At 43.4% G+C, this 22089-nt stretch overlaps 2 protein-coding genes across 4 annotated transcripts in view; both read left to right on the top strand.

Moving 5' to 3' along the window:
* Nucleotides 1-22089, top strand: part of LOC144024572 (synaptotagmin-2-like) — a 400108-nt gene that overhangs the window by 288662 nt on the left and 89357 nt on the right. The window lies entirely within an intron of this gene.
* On the top strand, nucleotides 6243-21973 carry nudt3b (nudix (nucleoside diphosphate linked moiety X)-type motif 3b). Its single transcript, XM_077529799.1, has 5 exons — nucleotides 6243-6555; nucleotides 12950-13060; nucleotides 17025-17069; nucleotides 17159-17243; nucleotides 17931-21973. Exons 1-5 carry the CDS (start codon nucleotides 6457-6459, stop codon nucleotides 18125-18127), a joined length of 537 nt encoding a protein of 178 aa, XP_077385925.1. The 5' UTR covers nucleotides 6243-6456; the 3' UTR covers nucleotides 18128-21973.

Here is a 22089-nt window from a genome sequence, read left to right as displayed (position 1 = left end):
TCATTATGCATCCGAAGCAAACATCTTTGCTCACAATTGTGTTAACTGAAATTGTATGTATCAGAAGTACTACTGGTATCAGTACTTGGTCTCGGTGAGTACTCAAAAGTGAATACTGGAAAAAATGTGAAATCAAACATCCATAGTTTGAACGGTAAATATACCACAATCTACGACCCCAAAACAGTTCACTCGTCTGATAAATTTACATGATCCTGAAGAATAAACTCACCTTAAGAACAAACAAACAAAAACTCCTTGTAACTTCCACTTACAAGCCAAACTTAGCTTCTCCCCTAAGTACAAAGTTTTGCTGTCATTTGAAGTGCAAAGAGGAGCTATTCATCTGGGAGTGAGAAGTAAAAGAAGAAGAGAGTGGGAAAAATTACAATAGAAATGAGATGCCTGAACACTGGTTCGAGGGATGTCTCCAGTTCATTTCGGCTTGGGGCCCCAACAGACCCTGAAATTGCCTCTGTTTTTTTTTATTCCTTGAGTACTACTGCAAAATTGCTGCTGTGTGAATGGTTTTCTGTGTATATGTACCCAAGCTGCAATTACCTGACGACCATTCACTCACTTTCTCACCAAGTCAGCTGGTATATAGACTATTGAAAATCATCTACATCTGTTTGTTTGTTTTTTTTAATACACATATCCTCAACTGTCGCCTGAATTGTCTTGTAACCCAAATTCAAAATGATGACCCTCATTTAATGGCTAGGCTAAACAGTAAACAAACGTCCAATGTGGATGCATTGACAACCATCATCTTTCTCGGCAACGCATCCGTTTTCCAAAACCACGGCCGAGCATCCTTCTGTGGATGCGCTGCATCGTAAAAACAGGCAATTAAGTAAGCAGCGTGTGGATGTTAAATGTGCTTGAGCGTAAAAACTATCCATCTTCGGTGGGTGGCTGCACGCCGTTGGTGCAGGGACAGGAACATTATGTTTTCATGTGAGGCTGGTAGCAGAAAAAATGTCACCATTAGTTGTTGTGGGCAGATGGGCAGCTGTCACCAGCCAGGTGATGCGGTGTGCTGCTTCTACCACGCGCGATTACACCGCATCCTGCTGTCATTTTTCGACTGATTTTATCATTCATGGGAGCATCCAGCCAGCTCATGTTTGTGTATTGTTGGGTGGCGTGAGGAAATAAACAACATGGTGAGAGCAACCCCTGGTGGGATAAGAAAGCAACACGTGCATTGACTGTTGGCCAGAGTGAGCAAACGTTTGTGATGAAAAGGACGTTTACATGTATGAAACATAATGTGTGGATATTTTAATTCAAGTGAATTGCCGTGTGTTGTGAAGAAAGTTCATTTTACTCATAGTTATGCATTTTTATTTACAAAATAATTACTCAGACTTTGCACTATTGATCAATACATGATAACTTGCCAATTTCGGGGGGAAATTATTTCAGACTAACAATGGAAGTAAAAAAGTCTACACAACCCTGTTCGAATGACTGTTTTTGAGGGTTTTTTGTTTTCTATGTTTTGTTTTGTTTGTTTTTGTGATGCAAAAGAATGAGACTAGGATAAATCATTTTTAACCTTTTTTTTCCCCAATGTAAAACATGTACAACTCAATTGAACAAAAAAACAAAACAAAACAATCTTTTCAAAAAGGAATTGCAACAGACCTACCGGTACTTTTTTGAGTTATAGCCAGGTTTCAATGGACCATAATTAATTTCCCCAACATACATTTAAGTGATTTCAAGGGTATTTTTTGCAAAATTTTGAAACTAAAGTGGAACTTTTTGACCATAATTCCAAAAGATATGAAGGTGGAGTGAATTATGAACAGTTCAAAACACCTGTCAGTGTTTAAGAAAGAAAAAAAAATGTGAGAAAAAAGAACATTAAATTAATGGGAAGCACTGAAAATGCTAACTACCCTTGAACATGAGTTAGGATGTGATCAGTTAATTTTGAACAGAGCCACATCACCCACTTCCCCGCATTTAACTGGGTGTGCAACAGTAAAAACGGGCAGCACGGGTGATGATTGATTAGCACGTCCGCCTCCCAGTATTAAGGACTCGGGTTCGAGTCCAGGCTCCGGCCTTCCTGGGTGGTGTTTGCATGTTTGCCTGCGTGGATCTTCTCCGGGTACTCCGGTCTCCTCCCACATTCCAAAGACGTGCATGGCAGGTTAATTGGGCGCTCGGAATTGTCCCGAATTGTGTGTGTGGATGGTTATTTGTCTCTGTGTGCCCTGCAATTGGCTGGCAACCAGTTCAGGGTATACCCCGCCTGCTGCGCATAGCCAGCTGAGATAGGCTCCAGCACCCCCCGCGACCCTTGTGAGGAACAAGCGGTTCAGAAAATGGACGGATGTATTATAAAAAACTATCACCTGAACAGGGGTGTGTAGACTTATTACATCTATTGTATATTTTATGAACTGACATCCATTCATAGATTTTCTATACCGTTTGTCCTCATCAGGGTCACAGGGGTGCTGGAGCCTACCCCCAGATGACTTTTGGTGAGAGAAGTGGGATAAGGACCGGTGAACTATCGTCCACACTCACATTCACACCTCATGGGCAATTTAGTCAATTAAACATGTCTGCAATCGCATTAAACTGTTGACACTTAATGATGTTGATGTGACGAAAACATTACTTGGGCCAGATTTGTTTGTTTAGAACAGCTCATTGACAGACAGAAATGGGCAGGTCAAAGATTTACTCGGTTTAATTTTGCACTTAATGTGAGGGCGAGCACTCCACATGACCGACTATTTGTATACAAGTCATTCAAAAGTCCATTTTAAATAATACGTCTCCTTCAGATGTCTATTTTCCCCTCACAGCGTGACACATTTAAGCAGTTCCCAGGCATATACATTGAAATACTGCATGATATCATGACAGCCATTACACTATCCGTTTGTCATCTTTTACCTGACACCATTGATGAATCATCAATTCCGATTTGAATAGAAGGAAGGATTTTTCATGCTGACAGCAACTAAGCAAACGATGGCGTCCATCAGGAGGCGTTGCCATTCGAGGCCCAGACAATCACAACATGCCAGCAAATTGCTTCTCTTGCGCGGTGGAAACCGAGCTGGCAATCTCCTCTCTTGCCTCGGGCGCAGCAACAATAACAACAACAACAACAACAATCTCCTGCTCATTTCCCAGGTTGTTAATGTGTATATTTAAAGGAAAAAGTTCAAGTCGCTAATGTCTTTCCTTTCCAGGCTTCCGCTAAAGAAAGAAAAGAAATCATTAAAATCAAATGCTACCGCTCTAATGCGTGTGGTTCTATGCTGAGCTTGCATGGGCTTTTAATAGATAGACGTTTAATAGAGCTCCTCTGATAATTCCATTCAAATGTGCCTCACTTTGTGTTCACATTACGTTAATGCTGCCAAGTCACTTATTTATTTCACGGGAGCTCTTTTCCCCATTAGCCCAGCATCGATTAGTGACAGAAAAGCCACGTCGGGCGATGATGACCTCCACCAAGGAGTCTGGTTGGTGTGATTATGAGACTACTTAACAGATTTTCCTTTTTGTTGACATGAGAGAGATGTGTACGGGGGTTTGGGCACTTTTCTTAATTCCTCTGTGAATAATGCACGCCTCTTAATGGAAAAATGCAGACAAATGCAATTTGTTGCATGGCTAATGGTTGTATTAGCAATATTATTCTTAGTTGTAGTAGTATAAGCAGCTGCATTATTATTATTAGTAGAAGTAGTAGTAACATACTGTTAGCTTTGTTTTTACTTAGTATGTAGTAAGCCTACCATTGTGTCTGTGAGAAGCATTTTTATTTTATTAGCTGTTTTGCTGTCTTACTTAGAATTAGTTGTGTGGATTGCAGTCATAGTAATAGTAGTAGTGTTGGTAGTGTAGGACTTGTACAGTGTGTGGTTACGTTGACCAACACAGTGGTGAACGTTTTGAAGGAGATGAGCGCCCCCCTGTGGACAGACCCACTCCACCTCCGACTGCATTCTGCCCACCAAGCCAGTCTCCCAGCGTGTGAATGGCTCAGTCAGCGTGCGAGGGGAGGTTGCCGTAGCAACAGCCCAATCGCAAACGTGCAAGCAGCTCCGCAGCCTCTTGAGCATGACCCCATTATGTACATATATTTTTATTTCAGCCCTGGCAAGCCTGCGCTCGCCCTATTCAAGGGGGGGGGAATAAAAAAAACAAACAGGCAGATTGACATCTGTGCACACAAGCACAATCGATGCTTCTTAAGTTTTCTTTCTTTTTTTCGTGTGATGAAAATGGATTTGATCGCTGCTTTGTGGGTAAATGCAATTGCTGTTGTTGTTTTAAATATTTATTTTATAGAATGTGTGCAAGTAAGCTGTACGCTACTGTGAATTGCAAAAACACAATCGTAAAAACCCAGTGGATTTTATTTTATTTTTTATTTTTTATTTTTTTTACTTACAGTATTTGTAAGTCAGATAAATGTAAACTTGTTTACAAGCTGAAAGTAATTTATTTTTAGCATAAATGCCAAATAATTTCAAGGGGAAAGTCTGTTATAAGAAACGTCGATTTTTTATTTTTTTTATTTTATTCTTTTTAAGGATGATAAAGTACATTTTTCATTTTTTTTTTTAAAAACGTCATTTTTTGAGAGGGGAAAAAAAAATCATTTTCCCCTTCCTTGAAAAGGGGAAAATAAAGTTTTGTTTCTTGAGTGTAAAAGTAATGATGTTTAACCAAAAACACACACACACACACATGAATTTAATATTAAAGTAGTTGTAATCTTACAAGAATAGTCAATTTTTATTTATTTTTTTCACTAGACCCTAAAGGTCGAATTTTTGGACAATATACCTGAATTAGTGTTGAACTTGTGGCCACTGACATTCCGCTGGTTTGTTGAAAGTGATCCACAACGTTAACTGTATGCACAAACAAATAATAGCAAGTGAAACCTTTGACTTTCCTCTTGTGGCGTTCTCTGTTTTAGAAGCATTACCACTGCAGTTTAATTATGTTTGCATATTTACTGCTGCACCCGCCTGTGGGCAACACTTGGCTCTAATTACATTTTTCATTCCCCGCACTCTGTAATGTTTCTCAACAGCAGTCATGTCGATAACTCACACACACACACAGATACACACACATGCACAATGTTCTTGGCGCCAAGCTTTTAGAGCAGCACACTGTTAGAAATTTTGTCAGAATTCAGAATGTTTTAATGGCTCGGGCATATTTAGACACAAACGAATGAATTATGTAACCTATAAAGTTGAACACAGTCCATTGTGTCCAATTTATTCAGATTTCAAAGCAATGATTCATAGCATGTACATTGTAAAAGTAAGTAACCACAATATTATTATTATTTTTATTATCATTATTATACGAAAAGTGTGCATTTGGTCGTATCATTGACCAAATGATTCTGTAGCATTCATGCCAAGGTTTCAGTCGGTGTCTTAATTGGCATATTTTATTGGCATGTCTTTGAGTTTCCACCATGTCGCTAAAACACTGCTTTTGCAACGTATAAATGGGCCATAAGTCTTTAGCAATGTTCAGTGTGACTTGTTCTCTGATAACTGAAATAATGTGAAAATGGTTTTCTCTTGTGTTTTTTTTTTTCTTAGTGGGATTTAAACAGACTAGTCAGTTTTTGAAAATTGAGGAATCGGAATAGTCTATAAGTAGTCGCTACTGAGAATTTCCAACCTCTCTAGCGACCATTTTGGTTCCCCTTTGTTTTTTTTTATTCTATGTACTTTTGTGAACTAGCTCATCTATTCTCTGCCATGATGTATAGTGTAAGCAGAGGAGTACATCAGTGGGGTTGCGCTATAAACTACAAGGAAAAAACAACCAAAACCAGACATTTTTTTGCCCTCATTTCTACATTCGAAAGGTATTAAAATCACGGTATTAATCATGTCACCCCCTAATTTGTGGATGTTTAAAGTGGCGCTGTCCATTACCTGCGGTGCTGAAACTGCTGCTGAATCAAAATGACACCCCACTTCACCTTTATTTTAAAATAAGAAGTAGATAATATGGCCTTTGTTGTTTTGAGACTCCAGTTTAGGTGAAAGCCAGGAGCAAATAAATGGACGATGCAAAGGAGTTGGAACCAAAAGTGTCCGTTTCCTCCATCAGCTCGCTCTGGTCCGCACGCAGTGTTGCGTTTCCCCCGCTATTCGCCGTCCTGATTCCCGAACACCATCTACGCGACTTCCGTACGCTCGCGGAGCTATTAAAGGTTAAATTACGTCGTGGGCGTAGTGGCTCCTTGTAATGGCGACCGTGCCGTAGATGCGCCGAGCTGTGTAAAAATGAAGCGGAGAAGAAGTTATTTATATTAAAGTAAAAACGCCGAGGTTCCCCCCCCGTGGAGGACTTTGCGTCTACAAGCGTCGCGTTCGGAACGTGGTCAGCTTAGCCGTGCTTTTTGAACGCCTTTGCGCCCCCTCCGCGATGATGAAGCTCAAGTCAAACCAGACCCGGACGTACGACGGGGACGGCTACAAGAAGCGCGCCGCCTGCCTCTGCTTCAGGAGCGAATCGGAGGAAGAGGTAAGTCCGGGGATGTAGCTAGTCTGCCGGGCCGCGCTAACGTTAGCATTAGCAGCATTAGCCTGAGCACAAACTGTAAATGAATATATTCGTCAACAGAGCTGTGGTGTCTTTCCAAGTGGTACCCTCCACTTAAGTGTATCTCACCTGGTCTCCTGCCGTTGGAAGTTATTATTTTTAAATAATCATTTTATTTTCTCGAGTGTTATGTAAGCCTCTTCAATATCAGGTTTTTTACACCCCGGCAATTAGCCACCGTTAGCCGCTAGCAGTTGCTAATGCTTCCGCCGGCCGGCTCATGCACCGCAACCGAAGCAGGCAGTGCGGGTTGTTATAAACTGTGACTCGCTGTCATTCAACCGATCGTCGAGATTGAATTAACACTGATAATCGTCTTATAAAGCAGCGTGCTGTATTTAATAAAAGAAGGTACATGCTTATGCTGCTAACGCGTCTAGTACCCTAGTGTTACTTGCGCTAGCTTTAGCCGATCGACAACACCGAAAGTAATAATGCACTCTTTGAGTTCCCATAATAGATTTGACGTTGACCGCTAAGCGAAAGTGTTTTCATCGTTCATGTCACATGTCCTCACGCCCATACTTGTGTTGGGAGTGTTTGGTCACCTAATTTACTGCCGAATGTATCACCGAGCTGAGATCAGAGGCTAGTCGGACAGCTGATGTCCAGTCGACAACTGAGGTGGAAAAAGTACTCAACTCTCTACGTGGATAGAACTATAGAATTAGTGGCAGAGCACCTGGTCCAGACGGCTTTCCGGCTATATTTTTTAAACATTTCTGGTTAATGTTTGCTCCATTATTTCTAAGAGTAGTAACTGAAATTAAAAGTAAAGGTGATATACGTCAAGATATGAATATAGCAGCAATTAAACTTTTATTAAAGCCAGAAAAAGACCCTACCCTCCCGTCAAGTTACCGACCGATATCACTAATTAATACCGATATTAAAATTATCGCTAAGGCCTTGGCATCTCGATTAGAGACGGTAATCTCGACAATTATTCATAGTGATCAAACAGGTTTTATTAAAGGTCGTCATTCTACTAATAATATTAGGAGACTCTTTAACTTGATTAGTATGTCACAGCGGTATGATAAAAAGGCAGTTGTTATTTCGCTGGATGCAGAAAAAGCATTCGATAAAGTTAACTGGTCCTTCCTCTTTGCTGTCTTAAATAAATTCGGCTTCGGGGAGTCATTCATTCAATGGGTCTCAATATTATATGATTCTCCTAAAGCTACAGTTACTACTAATGGGATTACATCACAGAGTTTTACTTTACAAAGGGGAACAAGACAAGGGTGCCCAATTTCTCCTTTATTATTTGCTCTATTTATTGAGCCGCTTGCATTAGCTATACGTCAGGATAGACGGATCCAAGGAATCCACTCCGGGACAATAGAACATAAAATTAATCTATATGCCGATGATATATTACTCTATTTAGAAGAACCTGCTATCTCGCTAGGGGAAGCATTTAAATTAATAACTAAATTCTCTCACTTATCAGATTACTCTATTAACTGGACAAAATCAACATTATTACCTATTACAGAAAATTCATGGAATCCTACAAGTCAGGATCCACACTACTCCTTTCCTACAGGTAATTTAAAATACTTAGGTGTTAAAATTTCACCTAAGTTAACTGAATTAACTTCTTTAAATTTTTCACCATTATTGGATAGTATCCGTAGTGACCTGGAGCGCTGGAATAATCTTCCGATCTCTTTAATAGGACGGATAGCTACTATAAAAATGAAAGTTTTACCAAAGATTAATTATTTATTTTCAATGATTCCATTTAAACCTACGTCTAACTGGTTCCAATCGCTGGACTCTGCTATCATAAAATTCTATTGGAATAAAAAAAAAGCCAAAATTAGTCTATCTACTCTTCAGGAAAGTAAATCTAAAGGAGGTTTAGAGGCACCAAACTTTATGTACTATTATCTAGCTAATCAACTACAATATCTTGTGCTATGGACACAACCCAACAGAGATACTAACTGTTGGTTGGAATTGGAGCAGAAGGATTGTAATAATCTTAGACTGTCAGATTTACTCTTTATTACAAAATCAATAAGACGACATAATTGTTTTAAAAACCCAATGATAGCCGCCACCCTGACTGCCTGGTGGAAGGCATTAGAAATTACAAACTCCCAATTGGCGCCCTGTGGGCTCTCTCCCATTTGGCATAACCCCGACTTTCAACTTAATAATCAGTCGTTCCATTTAAGCCTATGGGAGCAGAAAGGAATTACACACCTTCATCATCTTTTCTCAGATAATAAGTTTATATCGTATACAAACTTGGTCCAGAAATATGAAATAAAAAAGGGAAATTTCTTACATTATCTGCAAGTTAAAAATATGGTTAAGAAACAAATCCCAACACTTCAGGATACGCTCCAACTGCCTGTCTTAGCTAAAGATATTATAAAGCTTTCCCCAACAACAATAAAGAAAATATCAAAAATATATAAGTTATTTTTATACACAAATAAAACGTATTTACCGACTTTAAAATGGGAAAAAGACTTGTCTATAGTTCCGGAACCAGACTTTTGGACCCAAATCTGTGAAAATGTATTTAAAATGACCAAACAGACAAATTTGCAACTTATCCAATATAAGATACTTCATAGAACATATATTACACAATATATGATGAAAAAAATGGGACTCTCTGACTCCGACATTTGTCTCCAGTGCTCACAAAACACTGCCGATACTTATCTTCATGCTTTATGGTCATGTACTCCAGTGCTGCATTTCTGGACTAAAATCTTGGGAAAGCTCGATGATATATTAAACTGTAGGCTTCCTTTATCTCCAAGACTGTGTTTACTAGGTGACTTAACAATAACTGAGCTACCATGTAAACAATCTCAATCTATATTTATAGCCCTTACTATTGCTAAAAAAATAATCCTTGTCAATTGGAAAAATAAACAATCTCTAAATATCGACCACTGGTTAAACTTACTAATAAATTATATCTCAATGGAAAAAATCTCTGCCTTAAATAAAAATCAAGTATCAAGATTTAAACAAATATGGTCTATGTACATAGAATATTTTAATCTCAATTTGGCAACTTAATCCTGCCAAGATTCTGCCTGTTAACGAGAGCCACCACATCGTTACAACTTCTGTTTTCGCTGCTCCTGTATTTGGTATTTTGTATCTGATTGTTTTTATTTTTATATAGTCAGGAACCTAGTTGCTGCTAGTGGGCTCGAGCATACCACACTATACGACACTATACTCAATAACTCCTTAAGATCTATTTCTAGTGGGCACTAAGCATCAACACTTGGTGTTACTGCATGCTAATTAGTCAATTTTCTTGACGCCGTCCCCTGTGGTCGGGCGGGGGTGGTTCTGCCCCCCCCCCCCCCCCGTTGTCTGCTCGGTGGCGGTTGCGTCTTGGCCGCTCCCTGGGCCCCCTGTGGGGTGCGGTGTTGGGGTGCTTCCCCTGGTGCCCGGGGCGGTGCCGTCCCGGCGCAGTCCGCTGCTCCGCGCCCGGCGGCGCGGTTCGGGGTGGGTGGGCCTCCGGTGTGCCCCGTGGTTCCCTCTCCCCTCCCCCTTCCTCCCCCCCGTCGCCTCTCCCTCCTCGCCTCCTCCCGCCCATCCTCCTCTGCCTCCCGGTCCCTTTTCCCTTGTCGCCCTCCCTCCTCCTCTCCCCCCCCCGCCTCCTGCCCTGCAGCCGCCCTTTCGCCTTCTTGTCGTCTTCTCCCCGCTTCCCCCGCCCCCCCCCCCCCCCCCCCCCTTCCCTGTCTGCCCTGCGGCCCCTCCCCCTCCCTCTCCCTGGGCCTGGGGCTCCCTCCCCGGCCCGGGCGTCGGGCTCCGGGGGCCGGGCGAGGGTTTGGGGCCTGCCCCACTCCGGTATAACTCCTGGCGCCCCGGGCGGGCTCCGGTGGCCGGTGGGCTGTCCGGTAGCCCTGCTGCGCTGGCTGTCCGCCCATTGTGGTGCCGGGTGGATGAGGTGGGGGGCGGCAGGGGGTGGGGGTGCTGGGGGGCGGGCGTGCCACCTACACCCGCCGGGTTGGGTGAGGCCCCGCTGGTCGCTCCTCTTACTCACTTCACTAGCTTGCACTATACACTTTGTAAATATACACATAGGGCACACAACACATTTCTTGGTGGGGTGGGGAAGGGTGGAAACACCGTCTTCACCCTTCAACTCCCCTCCAATTTTAATGCACCTCACGTCCAAGGGGAGGGGTGAGTTGGGGCGGGGAGCCATCAGAGGGGATGGACTGCAGTGCCTGGCAGCGCTGTGGTCCCCCCCACTTGTGTCCCTGCCCCACCACTTTGTCCCTCCATTCCCTTTTTTAATGCACCACACATATACATATTCATTTTTTTGGGGGGGATACGGGTGTGTCGGAGTAGGGGAAATTTTTTCCCTCTGCTCCGACTCACCTGCTCCCAATTTTAATGCACCACACGCACACACTTGTATATACACTGGGTGGGGCCACATTCACGGTGTAAGGGTAGAGCTCGCCAGTCGGCGAGCTGGCGGACTCAGTAACAGGGTTAGGTGTCACTAGTACTCTGGCGTGACGACCGGGGCCTCTCCCCACCGGGCTCGGTGTTCTGGTGTTCCGCCTTCTCCCCTGGTGCTTCCTCCTCTGCTTCCCCCCTCCCGCCGCTGTGCAAATCTCGCGCGGCTGGAGGTGGGGTGGGCACATCTTCCCTCTCTGCGCTGCTGCCCGGTGCCGGTTTCCGGGGGGGGGTGGGGGGTTCTCGCGGGGGGCCGGGTTCGCGGGGGGGGGGTGGCGGCCGTCGGGGGGGGGGGCGGCTTGTTTGGGGGGGGGTGGAGGTATGGGTGGGTGGGGGTTTGGGTGCTGGGGGTCGGGGTGTGTTCGGGGGTTTGGGGGTCGGGGGTGGTGGGGCCTGGGTCGTGGTGGATGGCGGGTTTGGGTGGGGTGCGGGGGGGTCGTGGGGGGATGGGGGCTGGGGACCGGTGGGGCGCTGTGGGGGCCCGCTAGGCCTCGTTCTGCGGCCTTGGGCTCGGGGGTGTGGGCCGGGGCTGGGGCGGGGGTGTTCCGGGTGTCTGGGTCGGCTCGCCGGTGTCCGCTCGGGTGGGCTTGGGGGTGGCCTTGGTGCTGCCGCGGCCTGGGGATTCCGGGGGGGGGGGGGGGTGCTCGCTTTGCTGGACCGCGGTTGACGGCTTCTTTCTTTGGTGGTGGTCCTTATGCATGCCAGATCCGTCGCACCAGCATCTACTGAAACTCAACAGAAGTACCCTCTCCCTCCCACAGCCCCTTGAATCAGTTGGTGCTGGTGTCTGTGGTTCTCACTTTGCTTTATCTATCCTTCCCTCCTTCCTCTCTTTAGTTTTTCCTCTGGTCACTTGAGATCTTAATTTATTAGAAGTATGAGGTTTCTGGGGTTGGCATAAGACTCCGGTTTTGTAACCACGCAGGAGGGGTCTTGTTGGTGCTGGACTTCACTTTGATGGATTGGATGTACTGGCTTCTATTGATCTCACTCTGCCTTATCGATCCTTCCCTCCTTCCTCTCTTTAGTTTTTCCTCTGGGCTCTTGAGATCTCGCTAAATTTGCTGGAATTTAGAGGCTTCCGGGGTTGGCGTAAGACTTTGATTTTGTAATCATGGGGAAGGCAGGAAGTGTTTGGTCGGTGCTGGATGTCACTTTGATTTACCTTTCTTTTCTCTTTATTTCTTTTTTTTTCTGACCTTTTCTCTGGTCTCCTGACCATTTAAATCTCACGACTCTGGCAAGATTCTGAAGTACCTGGTTAAGGCGAAGGGTAATGGGATATTTATAAGGTTTTAGGTGAATGAATGAGTATAAATTTATACGTATTTGCACGCACGCACACGCACGCACGCAAACGCACGCAAACGCACACACGCAAACGCACGCACGCACGCAAACGCACGCAAACGCACGCAAACGCACGCACACATACACACATAAAAAAAAAAAAAAAAAAAAAAAAAAAAAAAAAAAAAAAAAAGAGCAATGATGACAAGACGTTGAATCGGTAAGACTACCGAATGAACAATTCTGAGCTCTTCAAAAAAAAAAAAAAAAAAAAAAAAAAAAAACTATAGAATTAAAAACAAAAGCACAGACTGGAAAGTGCTGTGGCCACCAAGTAGGAACTTAGTCCAGCGTTTTCAGTCTTCAGACAAGCATCACGAATGCCACATGAACAATCCAGAGACATGTGATTTGTAACAATGTGGCTTGTACACCGATGACTTGCTACGCATATCATCATAACAATCCTGGCATAGTGTGCACATGCATCCATTCATCCAAGCATTCAAGAATTTATCAAGACCATTAAGCCCGCCATTGTCTGTTTGCGATGCTTTTGCAGGTGCTGCTGGTGAGCAGCAGTAGACATCCCGATAAGTGGATCGTTCCTGGAGGGGGCATGGAACCTGAAGAGGAGCCCGACGTCGCTGCTGCTCGGGAAGTGTGCGAAGAGGTGAGTTTTCACTTCTGTAGTAATTATTTAGTGTGTACTGTTGACTGGAAAAGGTGCACGGGTGAGGTTCATGCTGGTCAACCTTCGACTTGGTTGACATCCAAAACCTAAAGAAAGAAGGTCTGTGTTCAAAAATGTTTGTCATTGTTTTAAATGAAATGTTATCTAATTTTATATATCAAAAGTACTAGAAGCATCAGGACTCTGTACTCTATACTGGTATCGGACGGAAAATTAGTGGCATCGAACATCCTTAGGCACTACTCACTGTCATCCAGTTAATGGTAATCCACAAAGGTCGAATTAAGGCAACTGCACTCTTCTTTGTTGAATTAGTTTTTTCTTTTTTAAGGAAATGTTTAGGAAAAAGTCCGACTGTTTCCTCTATATTGTAAAGTGGAAAGGGTGAACGTCAGACCAGTCAACCTCAAATTTGGTTAACTTTCAAAACCAGATTTCCTCTTGTGATCGATGGTTTTTGTTTAATAAAAGCTCTCTTGTGCAGCATGTGCTAGATGAGCAATCTGTGGCGAGCGTGATAAGCTAACATGGAAGCCTATGTCTTCATTATGGGATCCCAAGAGCCCAGTCTTTGTTCACCAAAAGATGATCAATACTTTCTTTATTTTCCAAAGTAACAACTTGCAAGAAGAACACTGATTGAAACGAGTCTTCTTACTTTACATAAACATAAAGTTTGACAGAGCTGAACAGCGTTCGACTTTGGAGGTTGTCCCTGTCAATGGCTTTTACGCCGGGCCAAATACCTTCCAGTTAAACCATGTTTCAACTGCTGTGTTTGCTTGCTCAGGCAGAGCCTAGCAACATGTCGCCAGTGCCACCGTCGTCATCATGTTACACAGCGGTGTTTGGGTGTCAAACAAGGTCAGCGGGATTCAGCTTAAGCCACCTTTTCCAAATGTTTTTAAGTGATTAGCGTTCATTTTTGCGTCAGCATTTTTTTTTTTTTAGAGTGACTCTTTCGTCATTCTCTAAAAAGATTAAAATAACAGGTTAGGGAACACTTCAAATAATCCGTTGGCCAGAAGCTTGTTTGGATTTTAAAACTGTCGCCCTTAGACTTAGACTTGACTTTATTTACTTTATTGATCCCTCTGGGAAATTTACATGTCCAGCAGCAATGAGAACAGATAATAAAATAAAAAATAATTCAATCAATTAATAAATAAGGTTATTACACCAGAGATTGAATTAATAATAATAATAATAATAAGAAGAAGAAGAATACAATGAGGACAGGTGCCATCTTGGAAAGTGGATGGTTGAAAGGAGGGCTGCAGCGATTGATCAAATATTTCCAATGTTCAGTTAAAAATGTTGAAGGAAACTATGTGCCTCAAAGCATCACAGGCATAATTTTTCAAGTTGAAGGGATGTAGAAATGAGTTGGCACGATGATAGTGAGCCAGGAGGAAAGAGTCATAAAAGAGAATGAGAAAAGAAGATCAAGTGCAATGTTTACCACAACAGCTTGTTGAGATGGCCAACACAAGGAATCAATGTTGGCTAATTCAATATAGCCCGTCTCAAGTTAGAACGTATAGTAATGCACCTGCAGGTGGTCAAGAATAGACACAGCCACTGGTGCCCTTTCAATCGCTTTATCGAACAAACGGCAAGGAAACAAACATGCATTAAGAATACTCATACGCAAGCTGCCAATGGCCACAACTCACGCCAAGTCACTCAACACGCAGATGCTGGCTAACGGGTTAGCCAGTTTACAGCCGGCCAACTCCCCACTCTCATTTGTCAACGCACACGTTGCTCACCGGGACAGGCCCTGCATTTTAATTATGCAGTCAGAGTCACAGATACTACAGTAAAACGTGAGGATGGTGACCCCAAGTGAACAAAAAACAATACCTGCATATCACATGTGCATTATTATGTTTATATTGCAAAATCAATTTTTATCAGCTTGCTCAATCAATAGGATAATAGGTAAACTTCTCAACTGTGCAACTATTCAGCCGCAGATGGATTTTTCAAAAGAAGTTGACTGGGCTACTAAGAAATCTTTTTAGAATCAATTATCAGGCCCCTACTCGGGCCTGCTGGCGTGGGGCCCCAAACCCAAGTTGTCTATTTTGGAGCTCATTGCAACCAGGCATGCTAACAAGAAGCCCCAGGCACCAACTCGGGCCACCTGGAGCAGGGCCCTGGGTGGGACATCAAACCTTGATAGCCCGACATGAGCTCCGGACTTAGCAGGTGTGTGGGCGTAAAAGGACATTGGCCCTCTAACGTTGTATTCATTGTAATATTTGGGTTGGAAAAACATTATGCAAAAAGCTAAACTGTAGATGGACTGTAAAACGAATATATTCTTATGTCGGCCATTTTGGAAAATGACTGCCATAACCAGATTTTAGACGCTACTCCTTTTTAACTACGTATAACGCACTGGAGTCTTTCTTTTTTCTTCTCTATATTTAGGTGGGGGGGCAAAGAAAAAATCTACAACATGGCAGGTGTTACGCTTTGATAGGTCCACTGTATTGGCCCTTTTGTCCATCAGCGTGTTCAGAGAAGGGCAGCAATTAAGTAAACAGTTGGGAGTCTCCCCCTGAAATCGATATTGGGCCTTTGGGACCCCTTTCATCTGTCACTTAAATGGAGTATTTCTGGAGGGTACACGCTGTTCACGCTGTTGGCATTTTGATCGGAGCGAAGACACTGAATCCTCTGGCCCGGCTGTCCGTCGTTTGGCACCATAAAAAGGCCCCATTCTCTGTGTCGGGTCCAGCACAATGACGGATGCTGATATCATCTCTCATCCTGGCTCCTCCTTGCGTGTGCGCGTCTGTGGTGGCTTTGTTTAGTTGCAGGATGCTGCCAGCGTGCCAGCACATTTCCACCCGGCACCGTTTTAAAACCTTGTATTTGTTAGCTTTTATACAAATGCCGCCCCTGCCTCGACTGTCATTTTCAAATGACTTTTTATTGATGCTAATTTACTGCAGCTGAAGTGCAAAAACATCACGGCGGCTCCTCCATCAGTTTGCTCGTCCGTAATCTGTATTTGTGTTTGGCCGTCACACATCCTGACCCCAACTAAGCGTACACGGGACGGCGTTACATAATTTGAAATGTCGCCTCGATGCCACGCGTCTTACGAAACGAAGCCAAGCAAGCGTTATCCTCGTGACCAGGTTGGGTGCCTAACTTCGTCCACTCCAAGGCTGTTTTTTTCTGACCCTCTCACCACATGATCTTTCTTGAAGCCCAAAGGGTGCAACACTGACACCGCAAGTGCAGTCAACGGTTATTTATAGACTGTTTTACTGGAAGATGAAGAAGCAGTAAAAAGAATAACTCGCTGTTCACCTCCTGTCACAGATCGGTTTGGGTCTTAAGAAAGTGAGGTTGTCGCTTCTCAGTGAGGCTGGCTTAGTTTGACCAGTTTGTCAGTTTTAGCAGTTGGACATCGAGTCAGCATTATTATATTTGTTCCATTAGAGTGGAAAAATACAATGAATTAACTGGCAGATTGAACTCGTGCAACATGATCGAAGTGGAACACAAATTGTTCCATGATGCTGTTTGACTTCCAAATTGTTCTCATTTTAAAACGGACAAAAACAAAGAAAAAAAACAACACCTACTGAGCTAAAATCCAGGTTTTATTTTTGATACGTTCAACTCTGAAGGTTCTTCTGTCTTTTCACTGAGCACTTTTTCCTTTGCTGTGCTCCACAAAGTGTTACTTACTTATGCAATTATTTGCACATATAAAGACTACAAGAAGACAGCTCTGGGAGATCATGAGAACTGTTTCCGGTAACGTATGAATTATTAAACAGCCGTCTGGCCGTACACACGGGAGCCAGCTTGTAGCCTGTATCAGTTTATTGGAGTCTGAATGCAGCAGTTAGCATCATCAGTTTTGCTCAAATCACACCTGGGAGGTCTCACTTGTTTTTATGTTTTTATTCGGCAGGCGGGCGTGAAGGGGACGTTGGGTCGCTTAGTCGGCGTGTTCGAGGTGAGCCGCTGTTTATTTGCCTTTTGATGCTTGGCTCATTAAGACTGTTGTTGTGTAACCTGTTTGCTTCCTCTTCCCCTTCCACGCAGAACCAGGAAAGGAAACACAGAACCTTTGTCTATGTTCTAATCGTGACGGAGGTTCTGGAGGACTGGGAGGACTCGGTCAACATTGGTAAACGGCATTGTTGTTTACTTGTGGGATCACTGCAGCTCCCAGGCGGGGCGCTCTATAAACCCTTGCTTTGCCCCCTCAGACATTTTAGTAATTTTAAGTAGCTTACACACGTGCCAGGTTTGATTACCTTCGATAACACAATTACCAAAAAATATTCATGAAAATGGGAAACCAATAAAAAAAATCAATCTGCAACACCTTACTAACATTTATAAATCTCCACAAATGTTTAATTTTAGGATCCCTTCTTCAGCATGCCTAGGAAATCGCAATGTCCCATATCTGGTGAGATATTTTTAGAACAGGTCTGTCCCATATTAGTAATATTTTTGCTAGGCAGCAGTACGCTCAGCTGATAAACATTTAAAGGAGAAAAAAAGAGGTTGTGATAGAAAGTACGTATAGTTTACATACAGTAGTTATATAATTTTAAAGAAAACAGGGATCCTATACCTCAAAAAGTTGACGTGATACAAGATTAACTGAGACCAGTTTTGCATTTTGCACCCAAAGATTAGTTAACAGCTGTTAGTCCTAACGCAACAAAAAAAGGTGTTCCCGTGTAATCGCTGAGAATCATTTTTAAAAGGGACTGCCAATAATCGAGTCTTTGAGAAAGCGCTCACATTTGGCCTTTGTCTTCACTTGCAACTTGCGCTGTGTGTGTGTGTGTGTCGCCAACAGGGAGGAAAAGGGAATGGTTTAAAATAGACGATGCCATACAGTTGTTGCGGTGTCACAAGCCCGTGCAGGCCACCTACTTCGAGGCTCTCCAGGAGAGCTGCCTGACCAGCAACGGGACCCCCTTGGTGGCCACGATAGGCGGGGAACTCTCCCCCACCTACAGCATCAACCAGAGCTCCGTCTCGGATATCAGATAACTAAAAACCCCGAAACTGAACCCCACCCCGAGCACCAACCGCCGCGTCCCCCCCAACACCCTCCACGTCAGGAGCTTTTGGCCACCAGTTGCGCTCTTACTCTTCTTCTTCTTCTTCTTCTTCTTCTTCTACTCTTGTCTGCTTTGCCTTGCCAGCTCCTCGACGCAAACTGGATGACGAGTGTTGGCGGAAACACTTTGTACATTTTCTTTTTGTTTGTTTTTATTTTTACTGAACCTTGTTGCATGAAATCAACTAAGCCCATCCCCAACCTGCGATGCACCCTTTGCGTGTTAACTGAATGGGGGGGAAAAAAACAAACTGCTTTTTACTGTTGGCGTGTAAAAGTGTCTCTCTCTTTCGTGCTTGAAACAGAAAGACATTTGGTGGTCCTTCTTTAACGACTTCCCCTCTTTTTTTTTCTCTCTCTCTCTCTCTGTGACCTTTTTCTTTCTTTGGATTTTAGACTGTTTTTATTTTTAGGCTCCTTTTATTGTGCTCGTCTCACTTTTGCACGGTGCACGTTCACTCCAAAAAGAGTGAAAGAATGTTCAACATAGCTTCACCTTGAGCGTCTTTTTTTTAATTTTTTTTTATTTATTTTTTAATAATACCGTACACTCTCCTATGATCGACTGAAATGTCTTCCGCCGCACGCCGAGGGTCAAAATACAAACCATGCAGCACATATCCGGTTTCCCCTCCTCATATTCAGTTTGTTTCAATTGTTTACATTGCAGGTGACTTTAGTGGGCAAGTTTTTTTTGTTTGTTTTTTTTTATTAATGAAATTTCCTCCTGTTGTATTAACACAGATGCTAACCCAGGAGGCGGAAATCAGTACTGCCACTGATGTTTTTTTTTTGTTTTTTTTTAGTAGTATAATGACGCGCTCTATATGATCTTGCTTGCATCTTTGTGTGTTCTTTTCTACTGGACACAAAATGCACGCAGATAGTAGAAAAGGATCTGTAAGATGTGTGTGACAGAGTGGTACAGATTTCTGCCTCTTCGGGGCATTGTGCTGAAATTTGGAGGGTTTATGTATTTAATCTGCACCCCAGCCAATTTGACATTGAAAGTAAGAGAATCAGTGATGCTGTGTTTGGCAGGATGCAGCGCAAAACAAGCCTTGTACAGTGTGAGACTTTTGTTTTTAACATGTAAAATGCTTTTTTGGATACTAGTTTGTTTCCGTTTCTTTCTCTCTAAAAACGTCTGGCGAGAGTCTCTTTGGCCGCGTCACGAAAGCCGCCGGCTCCATACTGTGAAACTGGAGGCGCTTGTTGTAGATATGCACGGAAGAAGGTTTTATTTGTAAATTGTTTTATTTCTGTATAGATCAACGGCGAGCATACAAAGGTGTCATTTCAAACGAGAATGGGGATCGATGAAGTGCCAGTCAGCTGTCCGTGTGACGTTGTTGAACGAATGATCAGGCTTAGATTGAAGATGGGGAGAGAAAAAAACCTCTCCACGTCCTTAATATTTTGACCAGTGACTGCAACCAGGCTAAGTGGTAGAAAATGGAACAACATTGCACCACAACCCCAAAGACTCCGTTTTGTTTTCCTCCCTGGCTTTTGAAAGTCTTCCAAATCCATTAAATAAAGTCCATATTTGATTGATTCTTAGCAAGAGGTTGTGACCCCCATACTGTCTATTAGCAGTTTATTTTGATACGTACGACTTTTGTGGTCACCAGCCGGCAACTGCACTTGACCCCCTCTGAGGTATCAAGCGCATGATGATGGTGCTGTTAAAGTGGAGTACTGAAAGGTGACGAAACGGGCTAGTGTTGAGGGTAGTATCAGACGCATCACGGTTCAGAGAGCGCAACGGCTGTGTGAAAGGAGCTGTCAGAGGAAGTCGATTTTAGTTTCCTGGGTCCTATCAAACGGATGTTGGCGGCTGTGAGAAAGATTAAAGCAGAAAGATGTGTTGCTCGAGTGTACGGCTTCTGAGGTTGTATCGAAGGCAGGACAGCAGAAAGACGTGGCAGTTTTATGTGTGTGATATGGTGCTGAAGTCAACCCACGGATTTTTCGGCTTCTGTGATGCTCTCAGATGCAAAAACAGCCTGCATGACGTGAGTTAAGTCAATCCCCTGATATTTGGATGAGGCTTTTGAGGTAGTGGCCCGGGTGACACGAACCCACTGACTTTTCCGGCTTCAGAGGTAGTAAGAGGCGTGATGGCGGATGTGCTAAAGGTAAAAAACGCAGTACTAAAGTATGGGAAGTCAACCTGCTGAGTTTTAGCTTTACAGTGGAGGCAAGATGGCGGCAGGGGTTGCTGAAGTCAGCCTGCAAATTGTCTAGTTTCCAATGTCGTATCAGAGGCGGAATTGCAGCTGTGAGAAAGGGAATATCGGTGAATGGTACCGACATCAAATGGAGTGCGGATCTTCACTTGCAAAATTTCGCCGAAAGATGTTCTTTGTGAAAAGAGCCAATGCAGAACGGCGCTGAAGACGGCTTCCCAATTTTCCGGCTTGTGAAATGGTGTCAGAAGCAGAACGGTGGCTGTGTGAAAGGGGATAGCAGAAAGCTGGGACCAGGGCGTGAATGTCGTTTCAAAGGCCGCTGATGGAAGCCCATCACGTGAAAGCACACAGACAACCTGAAACCCGAACTCCCCCGAGCTGGCTTCTTTCAGGCCTCTGCGACGATAATGACTGTCTGACTGAATTTAATAGATTTCCTCAACCGGTAAAAGTGGGTGAGGAGTCTCATTTATTGCTTCCTAATCAGAAGGCGCGGTGGCCAAAGTCTTAAGTTTACGAAGTCGCTCTCCAGCCTGTCATAAGGTTTCCACACGTCATGTGAATGTGCAATTAAGTCACTGAGGTCAACAACCTTAGGCACGCCTTTTTTGAGGTTTGATAGTGATGGGTGTCACAAGGCTACTTGATCGTTCATATCCACTGAGTCATACGTTGTTATTGAATCAGTTGTGTTGTTGACATGCTAACATTTTGTACATTGCTAACGTAACACTTGATCAGCAAGGATTTGTCTGATTTTTTTTTTTTTTTTTAATTACTCCTTTAGTCAAAATTTAATGAGGTGTCAGATTTATCTAAGGTGAAAATGTGTAGTAATTGGCTCCATCTTGTGGCCAAATAGTTGAACTAAAAAGTTTTCTTTACAGTATGTATGAATTAAGCAGCAAAATCCACCTTTTTTTTTCTTTTTTTTTTTTTTAAATCCATCCCAGGGGCCAGCCATTTTGCCACTTGCTGTCGAATTCAAATAACAAAATAACATCAGTTACTGTCTGAAGGCTCAGGTAACCAATCGCAGCTCAGCTTCACAGAACATGCAAGCTGTGATTGGTCGTTACCTGAGCCCGAGCAACTGTGACGTCATTTTCATTCAATAGCAAGGGGCAAAATGGCCACCACCTGAGATGTATTAGAACAGGTGGATTTTGCTGCTCAACTCATATTCCACAAACGCAATATGAAACAGAATACAGTGTTTAGACTAGTAGGGCTGCATAGAACATTACATTTAAAAAAAAAGAAAAAAAAGAGGGGTTGCCTTCAGCTTCAAACATTGTAGCATACTACCTGCTTGCCTGCTGAGTGAACACAAAAAAATGGTAGGAATTTGGTTGCCGGCCCAAAAGTCCTCATGGCACTTCCTTCCTTTCAGCCGACAACCATCAGCCTAGAAGTTACATCCTCATACTTTTGTTTGTGTCACTGGACTTCTTTTTTTTTTTTTTTTTCTCTCTCTCTCACTCACTCTCTGGTTTGGGACTTTAGAATAAAACCAGTGCAAGAAGACTGAAGATTGTAATATAAATGTGCCAACAATAAAACACCAGTATTTCACTTTCAGCCTCGTGTGTCTGTCCATGGGCAACTTGTCTCATTTTATGCAACGCACTGCAGTGGACCCCTGCATATTTGCGGTTCAGCACCTGCTGTTTTGGTTATACATTTCATTTTTTCCC

The sequence above is a fragment of the Festucalex cinctus genome, chromosome 8, assembly GCF_051991245.1.
Source record: "Festucalex cinctus isolate MCC-2025b chromosome 8, RoL_Fcin_1.0, whole genome shotgun sequence".
Lineage (NCBI taxonomy): Eukaryota > Metazoa > Chordata > Actinopteri > Syngnathiformes > Syngnathidae > Festucalex > Festucalex cinctus.
The sequence above is the reverse complement of the archived record's forward strand: the minus strand, read 5'-3'. Positions and strand labels throughout refer to the sequence as shown.

Bases quoted from the DNA above. Each gene is read 5' to 3' on its own strand.
- nudt3b (XM_077529799.1), top strand. From the start codon at position 6,457: ATGATGAAGCTCAAGTCAAACCAGACCCGGACGTACGACGGGGACGGC. The intron at 13,061-17,024 runs GTGAGTTTTCAC...TTTATTCGGCAG, and splicing joins CTCGGGAAGTGTGCGAAGAG to GCGGGCGTGAAGGGGACGTT. The intron at 17,244-17,930 runs GTAAACGGCATT...TGTCGCCAACAG, and splicing joins GGAGGACTCGGTCAACATTG to GGAGGAAAAGGGAATGGTTT.